Source organism: Pholis gunnellus, assembly GCF_910591455.1.
Source record: "Pholis gunnellus genome assembly, chromosome: 5".
NCBI classification, from domain to species: Eukaryota; Metazoa; Chordata; class Actinopteri; order Perciformes; family Pholidae; genus Pholis; species Pholis gunnellus.
The window spans coordinates 5567568-5584081 of NC_136531.1; the positions used below are offsets into that span (position 1 = coordinate 5567568).

Sequence of the window (16514 nt, forward strand, 5' to 3'; positions counted from 1 at the left end):
CCGCTAAAGAGAGGAGCCTGTGTCTCACTGCATCACACACACGCACGCGCACAAGAGGCCATGCAGCATTAATAATGTACAGGGTAAGTGAGAGAACACTGTGGAAAGGTCGAGGCTGACTGAGAGGCGAACAACATGACTTATGAGTTATTAGGTCAGCGGTTACAGTGGTTATCTCATCTTTGACTGGGTGAAAGCATCTATCTGCCTGCTGTTTAAATATCTTTACGAGGGGCCAATCATTTGGGAGATATGATCTCGGAGCGGAGCAGTGACACTGCCAGTCTAAAGTCTTTGAAAACGAGGCTAATTGCGTTTAGTTTTAAAAACACAGACAACGACTGAACAACTAGAGCCGGAGATTGTTGACCCTGAAAGTCGTCTGCTTTCATTTAAGAGAGTGCGAGGAGCACTTATGTGTGGAGAACTCCGGGGCCATATGCAGAAAAACAGGAACGAGGTGAGAGCTATGAACTGAAGCACACTTATAAAAGACTAAACGAATAAGCAGAGAATGAGAAGTAGAGGATGGACAAGTGATGGAGGCTAAATGACAGATATTTCCTCTTTTAGCCTTCCTCAAACTAGCTCACTTTTCCAAATGAACACACGAGGTGACACTGAAACATTGCTCGAAATGTACAAACTGTGCACACCAGCGCGCATTCCTGCACACGCGCCCAGATTGAAGGAGGTTAAGACGAAAGATCAAGGCAGTGCAAATTAAAAGCGCTCTAATTAGCCAAACTGTCACTCTCATGCAGCTCTGGCAGCCATATAGTGGAGTCTGCCTGGAGACCTGCCTGCACATTTTCCACTGGCCCTCTGATCAGCCATATATACTGTTTGGGAGTGAGGATTAGAGGCAGCGGCTGTTGAGAATTACATTTGCCAGACGTTCAGCACTGCAACGGCTCCAAAAACGTTATAATGAATGGACAGAGATGTGTTAATGAAACTGCTCTGCGGAGCTCCATCATCAAGAGGTATAAACGCTGCCCCGGTGCAGCAGCTCCGTCCAAATCTGTTCTCCTGGTCCCGCACCAACTCTGAGTGCATCATCGCGCCATCAGCCGTGGCTAATTGTTATGCCAGAGGAGGATCATGAATTCGTAGCCACTGCTAACTGCACAAAATATACCCAAATTTCAGTTTTTAGGTTTATGTCTTCTTTTTTTAAAGGAACAGGGTATTGCATGCTTTGACTGATAAACAACTGTGAATAGGACTTTATCGCAGATCAAAAAACACACTATGAGTTGATCGTGGTGAATTTCCATTATCGGGATAATCGGGAATATTGTCGCGAGTGACTTGGAAAAAGCCGTCTTACTATCTACCGTGGTAAAGAAGGAAAAATAGAGCCTGGTTTAAAAATACAGGAATTTTTAACAACAAAATGTTGCAATTTTGTATTTATATATTTATGCAGGAGGACCTTATGATTGATTGTTCACGAGAAAAGGTATGTATCCTATCTGTGATGCAGTAGAAATATGTGTTCCTTACTTTCACACAATTTATCTCACAATTTATTTTGGCTGAGATAATTGGGGACATAAACAACTATCTCAATATTAAGCTTTCTAGTGTAGCTTGAAGTCACTTTGTTGTATTGATTTTGTCATTAAAGCATCCATTAGTTTGCTTTGATAAGTATATTGTATTCAAGGACAAAATCCAATAAAGCTAGAGCAGCAGTCTGTGTTGCTCTCGGTTTCTTTTACTACATATTGCCACCATCACGATTTGACCTCGCAGGTTAGTAATCAGACGCTCATCACCTGGGAGTGAATTGAAAACCATCTGCACTGCTGCTCAACATTTTCCAAACACTGATTTCCCAACTTCCTTCCTCTGACAATCAGTTCATGAAAGAAAAAGCATGAAAAGCTGCAGAAGCTCGAAATGTGGTAGAGTTTGGTAATCCATCCCAACAAAGCGTTCTTTTCCTTTGGGTTTAGTCAGTTATGTTATTGTCATGAGGAAGGAGCACGTTCTAGAAGCTCCGCCTGTTGGTGCTTTCACGCGCACACTGACAGTTGAGCTTTCAGAGTCGGCCACAGAACACTTCATTTAGTTCATGCAAGAAACAAAAAAATACACATTTTTTTTATTTCCCTCAAATACTGTAGCTTGTCGATCCAATGCTTTCATTGGTCGACTGTTTATCTTAGATGTTAGAACTTCGTCTATGCGACAAAGAGTTTAGAGTCTAGATTATAACATCACAGCAGCATAAACAAGAAGTGTTCAATGTAAGAAAAGGACGCCTGGAAGGTCGGGAATCAATCACATCTTTGTTTTTTTAAAGGGTTTGCTTTGAAAATGTTAAACAAATGTAAACACAATATAGTGAATGAGCCGAGTCAGACGTTCACATGTCATATCTGTGGAGTCATAAGAGATTAAAGGGAGAACACAGAACATGATATGTAGCTGTTGGACAAACATGTTTATTTTCTGATTTCTGACTCTTGGATATTCTCAACTTTTAATTAAAATAGTAATAATTTAAGAGGACAAATCCACACTAAGGCCGTGACCTGTGATGAGGGGGTCACAAAATAGACACAGCTTCAATTTGAGGGGCAACAAGGTTGTGATTCATTTTGAAGCACATTCAAGTCAAACAATGATTAAGGTCAATTACACCTGAATTTAAAATGTCCTTAGTTAAAGGGGAACTCAACCCATTTTACACACCAGAGTCTCTTTGCAGGGGTCTTGAGTTCTACTGTATGTTTAAAAAGAAAAAGTTGTAAAAAGACTTCTGAGGCTCCGGAGCGAGCTGCGTGAAATCTGATAAATTGCCTCAAGTGATGTTAACTTGAGTCAGCGTTGTGAAGACCGAGAGGTCAAGAAATCCGAGCAGTCCGACGTTCAGACATGTTGTAAAGAAGTAAAAGTTCAAATCAGGTTAAAGTACACACTTGATCTGGATGTAAGACGGACTTTGCCTTATTTGTGTGCTGTAAATGTTGGTATAACCCCACATTTATAAGAACAAAAAGAATGTGTGCACAGCTACAGGGAGTACAGTAGGTCAAATATGAACCAGTGGGTCGTCTGTAAACTGTGATGAATGTTAACTTGTTATTGTAACAGCTGGAAATGTGAAAATATGACAATAAATTGCAATAAATAGGAACAATCCTTTAAAAGATGATCAGCTGCAATCACAAACACTATTTCAGGTAAATGTTGGACCCCAAATACACACACACACACACACACACACACACCTTTCCCAGTGAGTACAGCATCGTGCTTATTCTACTCTTCGGGGAACCCCAGGAACAGAAACTGGGATCTGAACTAAAACATGACAGCTGCTCGGCCTCTCTCTCTGTTGGGGCTTTTGAGAAGGAGCGACCAGAGGGCTGTGGGAGAAAGAATCACTTCAAGATACGGAGCTTCCTGTGCGATTTGAAGGCAGATGAAGACTTTAGCGAGGAAGGTATAGATTGGAAGAATAGAGGGATTAGCGATGAAAGAAAGACGTGACAGGACCCGTCTCTCTCTTTCTGTCCCATCGGCCTCTCTGTTTCCAGCTGAGACTCGTCTCTGTAGTGATGTCTCTTCACAGAAAGTCTCACTAATCAATATTTCTCTGTGGTGAAAAAAATATATAATCTGAGAGATGAAGTTGAAATGCCACTCCTAAACTTTTTTAATAAATTAAACATGCATGAGAATCGCCTTTAAAGTGCTGCCTCAAAATGATTTCTGCTTTTTTTTTTTTTTTTTTTTAAAGCATGCCTTTCAAAATGATTGTTTACCGCTTGATGAGGATTGGTGTGAGAAATGTGATGTATGCTGCAGAGCTTATAAAGCTCCGCTTTGGCATTTTCAATCTCAGTCTACCACTTCATTTATAGTTAATGAGATATCAGCGGGTGCACTAATTGTTTTCGACTGAGAGATGATGGGCTGATGAAATAAAGATAAAGGAATGAATAAAAGAGTGGAAAGAAGAGGAAAGAGCAGAGAAGATGAGGGGAAGGAAGACAATTAAGGTTACAAAGGTAGTGGAATAATGAAATGGGGGGGGGGGAACATGGGTGAAAGCTGGGTGGACAAAATCTTTTTTCTCTGTAGACAAAACTCAAAGAACAGAACATTGCAGCCATGTAAAAATATCAAGAGGACGGCCGCAGAGATGCTTCCTGCGCCGTTATCTACACCTTTCTAGGTTTTACCAGCACGTTAATGACAGTGGCATTCACTTCCTACCTGTTGTGTAACGACCATTACTCTTCATCATGTTCAGAGAATACTTCCCCCTTTATTTTATTACTTGCGGGTCGGTTAATTCTCACCGGTGAAATGGAGCCAACCATCGGTTAAATTGACTACAAGCAAAACCTTTAAAAAAAAAAAAAATGAATGGCGGCTTAAACACAGCTCCTCGGTCGGGCTTTAGCTGGAGGCCGTGTGGTGGAAGCACAATCATACACCGAGGAGCCACGAAGGCCTGGCCGGGGACAAGAACGATCAAAATAAAAAGCAGGATTACGACGTCATGACTTCCTCCAACGCTTCCCAAATCTGAGTTGTTTCTTACAACGTGATAGTAGACCCCAAAAAAAACCTTGTTCTTCAGCTCAACAGCTTCCTTCCCCACTAGCGTCCAGCACTGACTTACTGGGTTGCAACGAAGAACAAACTATCTTCTGGTCACCACTTCAAAAAAAAAGAGCGTCCAGCCTCTATCGGGGGTAGAGTTGCCGTTATCTACTTGGTGATGCTCCACCTTCCACAAGCTCTGGCGACAAAGAGGTGAAATTTCGACATCCAAAACAGCCAGCATCAAAAGGTGCCTGCCACCCAACTGGCAACATACTGAACTAGTGCAACTTTGTGGATGGTTGACCTAGCGTTGCCTAGATTGAGGCACAGCAGGGCAATGGGTACAACGGCCCAACCGCCAGACAATAAGCTGTGACCCCAGGGGGCCCGTGTGGTATCCTAGTTCAGCCAGGGAGAGGTCTTTGAATCACACTTGATGCCAATGGATATATTATTATTATTATTCCTTCAAATGATTGCAAAGTCAAGAAAAGAATAACAGCATTCAGATTCTACCTGGAATGTGAATTTGCATGCATGAATGGCCGACGCAGCACTTTGCCAGACGCAATCGCAAAAGCCAGTTACACAAAAAACCTCGCACGCAGTCCGGTGAGTTTTATTTTTAGTTCGTCGTGATAAAAAAAAAAATCCAAGACAAAGCTGAATTGAGTAGAAGGCTGCATTAGATAGTGCACCTAATGGATCCAATGAATAAATGACATTAGCAAGAAGCTCATCGTTTAACAGTCTACAGAACAATCAAGCGTCTAATCTTTCGTACGTTCTTCGTTTTGCGACCATGACCGTCACTTTATGAGCGCTATGTGCTGAGAGACCAACGAACGTGAAGTGAATCAGCTTATCAGATGACACTTCTGGATGCTGGTTGCATTTACGGTGGCAGTGAGTGGTCGAACAACTCTGGAGCCTGAGTCAGAGCGTAAAAGCGATTGACACAACACGAGGTCGTAATGTGTCATTTTTTTCTGTTTTTTTTTAAAATGTGCAACACTTTCGGACAGAAAATAAGGACTTGGTGTGCAAAGGCCTTTAGTCTAACTGCTGATCTGGGGTCTGACGGCCTTTGGGGAACCGGACAGAGCCATTACAAACCTGGCAACACAGCACTCAGTCTCAGCATCAACAATGTGGTGAAAACAAATCTTCCAGTTCCTCGGACTCTGGGTACTGAGTGTCGTGGTCACAGGTACAGGAGACCAGTTGCTGCAAAAATGAATATTCATTCTAGTCAAGTCACACATAAAGCTTTATTGATCACATTTGCATTTCAATTATAAAACAGTAAGGAGGTACAGCAGCTTTATTGAATGAGGACAGTCGTGATGAAGCCACAAAAGCGTCGCATCGCACAGCTTACACAAACCCCTCCTATATTATCTCAAGGTGAGAGCTGCGGGGGTGTGTGCAGAAGATGTGCTTGTGTTGTGAAAAAAAAAGTGTGAAAAAAAATAAAAATAAACAAGGACAGTATGTGGCATGTGCAGTACAGGAGAATATGTTTTCCCATGAGACATATGGCTGCACCAGCTGGAGTTCTTCTTCCGTCGCTGTGATAAGTGGCTTTATTCTGCGCTCGCTTCCTTTTGTTTCTCAGTTTTGTTGGACAGCTCCCCTGCTTCCTCCTCACCTCGTGTTCATTTCTGCCTCTTCTCTTTGCTGCTGCCTGGAAATTTCCCTCGTCTTATCTCGAGTACTCGTACTCACGAACAACACGCGCGGTCATTAACGAAGTTCAAAAACAGGAGGAATCTAGAGTTCTTTCCGATCCGATTCATGTCCAAAGACTTCGTTCAGTGTCAAAAAGGTTACAACAGTAGGAACAAATAAATGCATTCTTAGTGAACTTCAGACATTAAAGCTGCTACTATGAACAATGTGTACGAGGCCTGCGAGGAGAGGACACAACAGCTAACGCTGTGATGAAAAAGAATGAGAACTGTTGATTCGTTTGAATCAATTTAATCCAGACTGATGCGGTTCTCTTCATTCGCTGTTCGCCTTTTAACTGCCTCACATGAGAGTGACTTGTTGCAGTAATGAAATGGTAAAACATTAGCATTTTTCAAAAGGGGGGGGGGGGGTAATAATTACCTCTCAAATAGTTTGGTGTTATGATTATCGGTTCAGTTTTCTCCATTTTTAGACGAGCTGAACGAAACGTTCACAGACTCTCTGCACCCCGTTAGTGTGGAAGAATACATCGGCTCTCAGCGATAGTTATTTTTTTCACCGGTTGTTGGAAACATTTTAACACGTCGTCCAACCTTACGTCGCCCTTATACACTGTAAACTTTGAATTTAGTGAGGTTATTACAGATCTAATACAACATTTTTGATTTATCCCAATGAGAGAAAGAACAAGAATCCACAGATGATGTTTTCACTGGATTGGACTAGTTGTAAGCACACAAGATCAGTGTGAAACCTTCTACATACGGTCCCGAGAGAGAGAGGACTCAAAAGAAAGAATAAAAAGAGGAAAAAGACCTCGCAGCATGCATCTACTGCAGATCCAGAGGACCACACTGTGTGTGTTCAACGTGGTGGGAAATGTACTTCAACCTGCCACACTGTAAAAAAAAAACATGCTCTTAACCCAAATATCAGAGGCTCGTGTGACATTTTCACAACAATTTTGTCATGTTAAGAAAAAATATATTTCTCAATGTTTCATTGATCAAATATTCAGCGTAGCCTTTTTGAATACAAGATGGAGGTATTCCATCAAAGGTGTTCATCCTGCACAACACAGCACCGACTACACTATTCATATGTCAGAGCTTTTGAAAGAACTCTGTGAATATTGTATGAGATGAGAAAAAAAGAAGAAAAAAAAAAGGCATGAAAGGGAGCGGAAAACAGGAAATTAAAAAACAGAACCAATCCCATCTTTAATCTTTACAGCCCCGTGTCTGAGTTGGCGTCAAGTTACTTCAGACGGTGGTTTGTCGGCTGAAGAGGTCGACGGTCACAGCGGAGAGGAACGCTGGGATGCTCTTCTGGTGATGCAGATGAAGGGCCACCATCTCCCCCAGAGTTTTGGAAAACTCGGTCTCCATGAGCTGCATGCTTCCATTGGAGCCCTGAGCACACACAGACACACACACACAGACGCACACACACACACACACACACACACACACACACACACACACACACACACACACACACACACACACACACACACACACACACACACACACAGACAGACACTGTTATCAAAAGACAATATCAAACAATAAGTCCTGGGTTTTTACATCCATCTCCAGAGAAAAACGTTCAAAGTGAAGCAAGAACACTTAAAGTTGTTATTATCTACAGGGGATTGTCAGAGCATGTTCATGTGTGTGTGTGTGTGTGTGCGCATGTGTGTGTGTGGCACTCATTCACAGCAGGGTGAAGGTGTCTAAATCTGTGTGGATTAATTAAAAGGAATGAGGAGCAGCTCGGGGCGATGGAGTGAAGGAGAAAGGGATGAGAGAAACGAGGGATAAAGTAATTAAAGCATCGCAGGGATGGAGGACGGCAGCACGGAGCAGAGTCCCATGACATGCAGGGAAGATATTGAGCCGTCTGAGGAACGTCTCGTGTCATGTGTGCAAGAGACACAAGATCTCTTATTTGAAGTATCGTGAGAAGGCTCGTAAAACAGACGGCGAAGGTCCGCAAAGAAAAAGTTAATACGGCGTTACATTATTTCCCACATGGACACTTTTTTTTTTTTTTTTTACGGAAATCCCGACTCAGTAAATGTTCACAGTGATTTGGAGCGGAATACCTTTAAATATATATATAATTAAAAAAATTAATCCCACTTGAGCTCAGTGTTATTATTTGAAAATGTAATAGACTTTAGCTATAGGACTTTAGAAAGTGGTGTTGATGCAGAAAAAGAGAAAAAGAAGTGAAACCTACTTGATAAACCAATTAGTGTGCTTCCTCACACACAACAGGCCGAGGTGAACTCAGCTGTTCACTTCTGTGTGAACAGCGGCAAATCTCCAAGGGCTGAGCGGAGAGGATGACTGAACTAATGGCATCGGGCCAGCTGACTGCACAACGCTAAACACTGCTCGAGAGAAACGGACCCGATGACTTGATGACTTGCTGTTTCAATGTTGCTTTTAAACCCGATGCACCAACAGGAGCTCATAGAGCCAGCGCTGACTACAAGCTAGCACGCCGCTAAAACACTGACGGACTTTCATGGCAGCGACAGTTTTGTTTTCATCTTTACTTCAAAAAGACGTAATGTGGTTTCATTTGGTAGAGTTGTGCTTTAGTGGAGTCTCCTCAAAAGAGTACGCTTACACTAAATCCACTTTTTTTGAGTTAGGAAATGATCCCTTAAGTCACTTTATTATTCAATCAGGGAAACAACTTACGATTATTGTCGTCATCTATTCATCTGCTGATCGTTTTTTTAGAATAATCGATCTATTGTTTGGCCAATAAAATGTCAGAAAGAAACAACATTTCTCAAAATCTACGGTGAGGTCTTCAAATGTCGTTTTCCCAATTAAACCCCAAAGATATTTAGTTTTGTATGATGCAAGACAAATGAAATAAAAGCAAGAAATCGCCATATTTGAGGAGCTTTTTTTGTACAGTTTACGAGGGTGTAAGTTTTAAGTAGATATTATTTTCATACTTGCTAACAAGTCGTACGGTATGACCCTTGTGGTATTATAATAATCATAATAATTTCATTTATATAGCAGCGTTTACAAGGTGCTTTGAGAGACAAAGCAACAGTATCGCCTCTTCAGTATTTATTGGCAATCAGCCCTTTATGATTGTACACACGAAGAGGCTGGAGAGAAGAAATCAGGGAGGGATGGAGGATGACGTGCAAACAAGGTCTCCAGCTGGATTTGTTGCGGTTGTGTGGTAAGCGCCTCAGACTACTGGGCCACCATGACACACAACCATGCTGGTGGAAGTGGGAACTCCCGCTGTCTTTAATTGGGTAATTATCAAAAAGTTAGAAATCCTTTCATTAAAACAAAATTAAAAAGGGGTTACTTCAGCTTCCTCTGGGTCCCACAGTTCAAACAAAGCCTCTCCAATAACCTGCTCGACACGTTTGAGTACGATTACTGTGACTTTAGCAGACTGATGTGTATCACATAAACAATCTGATCCGATCTCACAGATACTTTGTGATGATGCTGTAATTTATCTTCTCATCATCCTCTACCTGCTGCATCCAGAGAGTTAACCAGAGAACTCTGGTTGATGCCGGGGAAGTTTCACACTGTCAGAAATGTGTTCCTCCTACCAAACATCATTTACATCCAGCCGGTTATCCGCCTTCTATTATCTTTCGGAAATGAAATACTTTCGTTGAAAAGGGTCCAATAATTCAAAAGCATCTCCAATAATCTGCTTCATAAGTAAGACTGCTGTGACTTTCTCAATAACATCTGCACAATGGACCAACTTCAACACATCTGCCACTGAGAACCGTCTCACACCGACAGAAAACCTCACAATGGTTCATATTTTTTTTTTTTTTTTGTATTCATCCTAAATCCATGTGCAGCACACAGGCCTGGACGCTGCAGCCGGGCAAACCTTTCCTAATCACTCCGGCTTTCTCACGTCGTCCTCCCACCGCGCTCTGTCTGAGTGCCCTCACTCTGTGGCTTTACTTCCCCGACGGTCCCGGGTGTTTCTCTCTGAAAGCTACGCCATGTCCTCAGGCTGCTGCTCTCATCTAAACGTGCGTGCGTGCGTGCGTGCGTGCGTGCGTGCGTGCGTGCGTGCGTGCGCACACGACACTAGAAACGGCCGGGGCTCTGGGAACATACACCAAAGACCAGTTACCATGGAAAACTCAATGTCTGTACCACGTGTTTGTCCACACAATTCGTGTGCGTGTGTGCGTGCGTGATAATGTTGCTTTGAATGCTCTTTCAAACTCTACCTGCTGCATTCGTATCGTTTTACATTGCAGCGTAAAGCCTGTAATAATAGTGATCGTCATGCCGGGGATGTTTCTCATTGTGTAACATAATGTCTCTCCTCCCTGACTCTAACATGATAACATAGTTTACACTCAGCTTGGTATAAATGGAGAAAAAGAAGCGTTACACCACCGAACAACACAAAGTGGAACCCATAGATGCAGAATTACTCAACATAGCTTCTCTTTTTTTTTGTGTTTCTCTGGTAAATGTGTGTTTTTGTGTCAGACCAGTGTAAAATAAAGAAGATAGTGTTTCATGATGTCCTAGTCTGTTTTGGGGCAATCTTTCTTTATGAATATAAAGTTGATTGTGCAAAAACTAGAGGTATTAAAAGCTGAAGGTTTGTCATGAGGACGAAAAACAGGTTGAAAAAAACCCCAAAAATAATTCTTGAATTGATAAACAGTTGGATAAATATACGCGCGTTACTGATTTACTGAACAACTAAATACAATTATCATGCTTCACAGAGGGTGACTGTACATTCAGCTGTACTTCGGCTAATCTGCCTGACAAAGCACTTGCGACGTCATGCGATTATATTCTTAACACACCGTGCTCTTTGGTTCAGATGAAGCGGCGGCGTCATTTCTGCTGATCACCACCTTTAAGGCCATATTCTGGTAACTTACGGATTTAGTTCTTGGTTAAAACTGTATTATATGAGGGCTAAATAGTGCAGTCACAGGTGGAAAAAGGCCTTTTTTGATGGTTAAAACATTGAGCAACACTTGTTATTATTCTACGCATCTCTTTCCTCTTGGATGGAAAAATTCAGAAACAAGTTAATAAAAGGTCAAGAGAGGTTTTTCTGAAATCAGCTTTATTCAAATATCGACCTTATCAATTTACATTTGCATATTCACGCTTCCTTATTGGGTGTTTTAAACAATATCTGACCTTTATGAAAACAACAAGGTGCTGTTTATATTTGAAAATAACTGGAGTTCCGTCATTCAGCGGCGTGAGCGCCATGCGGAACACATGTAAGGCGGGGTTAAGGTACTACAGTCTCTCCCTAATGTGAGTAAAAACAGACACGAGTGGGAAGAAAAACGTGGATTTGTTTCCTTCGGGATCAGCGGTAAGAATCAAAAGACGTAAGATTCGGAATCTAAGAAGGACAGACCTCAACAATGGAGATGAGGAGTGCGGCCCCATTCTCCCCCTCCTTTCATTAGTCCATCCAATTAAAGGAAATCGATACGTCCTGGCTTGAGATGCGGGGCGGGGCTTTGTAGTGACCTCATCCAACCAAGGAGCGGCATGCTGCCTGAATGACAATCGCGCTCCTACTCCCAAAGTAGACGGAGTCAGAGTGAAGGTGCACGCCCTGAGACAGCTCGCCGGACAGCAGAAAAACTAAACGAGCGAGGATTCAGAAGACACGAGGCAACACGGCACGTCTTCTTGAAACGAGCTTTGCCTCTACATCGTGTAAAATTGTATTTATTCGCAACGCTATCTTTTGCTTTGCCCCGCACAGCATGCATTGGGCCATGCACATTTACCTCAAAGGAATCGACCAAAATAACACAGTAGTGTTGAAACTTCTATTTCTAACTGCCATTAATCCTTTTCGTGACTATTTGCATGTTTATGCTCGCAGCCACAGCAGGAGTCCTTCTATTGTACATGTGCGTCGGCTCACTACTGCAGCACAAACAACCCGTACAGAAATCCTAGTAATGCCAGTCTCGTCTTTTAAGATCTCTGCAACTAGAGGATTCATCCACGGCAACATTAACAAACCAGCGATGCAAAATGAATGCGACTCTAACAAGAAGGCCAGTACAGCGGTCCGTAGTGAGCTTAAGATCCACAGCATCGGTCACGCTCACCTGTTTCTACACTAATGGGTCACACACAGGCGTCTGCGGCATCCGATCTGAAAAGTGTCGTTACCCACAATCCTTCACTCCACTTAGAACCTTCACAATCTCACAGAAAAAAACACCAGATTGATGCCAAACAAATAACCACAGACTTCTGCACACATCAGACTCTTTCCTACCAATCCATTCGCCAACCTCCCCCCCCCCTCTCTCTCTCTCTCTCTCTCTCTCTCTCTCTCTCTCTCTCTCTCTCTCTCTCTCTCTCTCTCTCTCTCTCTCTCTCTCTCTCTCTCTCTCTCTCTCTCTCTCTCTCTCTCTCTCTCTCTCTCTCTCTCTCTCTCTCTCTCTCTCTCTCTCTCTCTCTCTCTCTCTCTCCCTCGTCTCCGTCTGCCACACTGCGCTCATCCAAAAACCACTGGGTTACCATGGGCAACAGCCATGCGAGATGTGGCCCTCTTTCCAATGTGACTAAAGCGGCGTTTCATTTTTATACCTAAAATATATATACTTTTCATTTAGATATGAGAGAAGGAAGAATTGTGGTTGTAATTGTTGTAATTTAACAGCTAATAATAAACTATTGCTTCATTCATCATTTAGATATTCACCAATAATTACATTATACTTGCACGTAAATGTACCAAACCTGATGAAATGAAACCTTATTGATCACGCCAGCACAACAGGCTGTAGAGACTTCTATTATACTCATTTGGATGTTGCAGAAAAGAAAAACAAGAAACCGCACAAACTTGGAGAAGCTCTCTGCATCCTCGTTCACATATTTGATGAGTTTCTGTTATCTGTAAACGATTAATCATCACTCTCCTACACTACACAACTCTCCCCGGCTCTTTACGCGTTAAATGCTGTGAGACAGCTCCACTGTCCCTGCAGACAGGACGTGCTACTTTGCAACCTCATGTTTTTTTGTTTTTTTTAATAGAGGCCTCAGACGTGACAGATGGGCTTATATTGAGGTGGTGACACGCAGTTCACAGATCAGTTGACCCTCGGCTCCGCTCTCCAGCGTTAACGAGGGACTTCTCTTCATCCATGTCTTGCTGCGTCCTCCGGCTGCTGCATTGATTTCTCTCCGGTTCATCTCAATGCAGCGGCGGAGATGAATAGAAAATCTAAAATTATCCAATTCAATTCTCATTTACACCTTTTGCCTCCTTTCAGATCCCACCTTCACCCAACATGCTCACGCATCCACACAACGCTGTCCCACCGACAGCAGCAGCAGCGTCGACAACACACACCTCCGCTGCACGGCTGCTGATTGGTGGGGTTCAAAAAAACAGAAGGCATTTTAAGTGGATAATCAGAAATATGCAGATGAATAGCTTTCAATTTAAATGCAGATTTTCGCATTTTTCTGCAGTCGGGAGGAGGATGAAGAGCGAGAGCGAGAGAGAGAGATAGAGAGCGAGAGAGCGAGCAGAGCTCACACCAAAAATAATTAATTCTATCCATATTTATATTCTAATCATCTTTTTGTTTACCACTTTTAGAGCGTTATTCATGTGTCTGGGCAATAATTAACAAATGACGATGTACATCTAACGGGGAACTATTTTTTTGCGTGGCTTACCGAACGACTCATCAACCTGATCCTCACGCGCACAAATACATTAAACATGTTATTAGTTACAGCTGTCAATTTAAAACTTCAGATGCAGCTAAATGTCAAAGACGTCTTTTGTTTACTTCTAGAAATGTTTCCTCTAAGCTAATCAAATACTTCACCAGGATGTTGGCTAAATAAATAGATGATTATATTCGTCACAGACTATCATATTTGATATTTCAGCTGTTTGTTCTGATGCATTCATAGTACTGTATATGTACCTCTGTCACACCAAACGTGTGAGCAGAGTTTTCATGAGCTTATCTTTGCTCATATTTTAAATACAGAGTCAGGACTTGACATTAAACTTTGGGCCGGTAGCTGAAATGTTTTACTTGCCTGACGGCCAAACTTAACCGAAAATAGAAAATGTAGGCCTATGAATAAATACATAAAATCAACAGAGATTTGCACAATTTGGCAAAAAAAAGAAAAGATTTCTAAATGTTATCCTTTTTACTTGATTTGTCATCTAATAAGGTTGAGACCAGGAAGCAGAGTCGCAGTCTTTTTTTGTTTTTTTGTCAATTCTCTGCGGCTGCCCACCCAAAACAAACCCATGGAGACTGCGTCTGCCCCGCGGCCATTTCAATTAATGAAATCACAAGCAAACGGAAGAAGAGTTACAACAAAATAACCTAATACGGGTTAACACCACCAACGCAACAGTGCAACAGAATAGGATAATTAAATGTGGACTCGTCTGAAGCTGTGTTAGTAGATTTAATATCAGGTAATCATATTGATTTATTGTGTCTTCCTGAAACCTGTGTCATGAGGAGTCTAAATGAATCAACTCCTCCGGGTCATAATAACACTCGCATTCCTCGAGGCAGCGGCCGAGGAGGTGGAGGAGCAGCCATCTTTGACTCAAGCCTATTAATAAACCCAAAACCTAAATTAAATTGTAACTCATTTTAAAGCCTCGTTTCTTAAGTTCACACTCAACCTGGAAACGCTACAGCCTCTTCTGTTTGTTATAGTGTACCGGAGCCCCGGGTCCGTATTCTGAAATGAGTTAAACATCACATTTATTTTTCATTTGCACCGATCGGACAACTGCATGAGTCATTCCCCTCGCTGGAACACAGCCTCCATCTATCAATTCAACCACTTTTGCAGTAAAACATTTATTAAAGAATCCATTTCTTATGTAGAGAATATGAAAAACATTAGCTGTGCTTTGTTCTACCTCTAGCAGGAGTTTATCAAGATGTTGGGAGCCTTCCTATTAGCTTTTAATCTCCCAGGAATGCCATCAGCAACTGTTAATTGTGTCCTTGTTGGTTTTAAACTGCAATTCCATCGTTTGTTTTCCTCTCAAATGTTTGGTTTTTAATTATTTTTGTCACAGAGGAGAAAACTCCACATAAGCATTGCAGCTCTGCCCTGAACGTCAGATGTGTGATTGACAGGTTATTAATCAGCTCATTAAGAGTTCAGTGAACAACCTCTGAAGAATTGAACAAAAAGGCTGGACTGTTACAGAGTAAACTCTACTGTAAACTCTCACCATTAACATCCAGACAACGTAGCCAACACATATTCTTCCTGCAGCCAGAGCTGAATAGGAAACATGATATGCTGTATGCATTTCAGATTGGACTCCAAGCAAAACAAACTGTTAAACAGGATTGAGTGGCTGGAATGTTAAGAAGCTCAGCAACTAAATAGACCGTGAATGTGCATTCATACTGTGTTCATACTGTGTTTGTTAACATTTATACCGTCACAGAATGAAAGGTTGTTTGTTTGAATCGCTAAGATGATGCAGACATCTCACTTTTAGTTGCAGGTTGGGTTTAACTGCTTTCTTATATTTTGATTGAATTTGTGTATAAAAAGTGTCTATTTTGTTCGAGACTTCTGAAGAAACAATTGTGTTGTCCCATTTAAAAAAAAAAAGTGATATTTGAATGTCTTCTTTATTATAAATAAGGTCGAAGTGTTATAAATAATGTGAAGAGCTTCAGACACAGGGTGACTACGGGTATATTAGGACAGACAGTATGAGAAGAAGAGTGTTCTAGTGGAAACACAAAATACAAAATATGAACCTGAGAATGAGCACAAACATCATTGATAGTTTGCATTGCTTTAGCTGCAGTACATCACATGCACAGTACACATAGCTGCAAATAAACTTAAACACAAACCCACATCAAGTTCATAAATCAAATGACACTTAAGTAGCCTTCTATAAACCCGCTTTTATTTTTTGAGCGATGAGATTAGGTGGGTAATCACGACGAAGCATTGCAGCGACCATGCTACAGATCTGCACCGCTAGCATCCCTCTTAAAGGGGAAACTTCACAAAAGGATCAAAGTCGTTGCAGCTGAATAAATATCGTCTTTTTCCATTCTTCTTCACTTTAATCCTGGTGCCGAACATTACCCACAATGCAACCGACCGTTGGATCGGTGAGATCCGGGTATGTCACGGTAGTAGCGGCGAAGCGTAGCCTCGAGCTGCTAG

General features: G+C 41.9%; 1 protein-coding gene across 1 annotated transcript in view; it reads right to left on the reverse strand.

Annotated features, from left to right (window-relative positions):
* Nucleotides 1–5824: 5824 nt before the first annotated feature.
* mad1l1 (mitotic arrest deficient 1 like 1) overlaps nucleotides 5825–16514 on the reverse strand; it is a 48247-nt gene continuing 37557 nt past the window's right edge. Inside the window, exon 18 of the mRNA XM_079160285.1 lies at nucleotides 5825–7679. Coding sequence (XP_079016411.1) covers nucleotides 7530–7679 — 150 coding nt within the window. The 3' untranslated portion in view covers nucleotides 5825–7529. The remainder of the gene's footprint in view (nucleotides 7680–16514) is intronic.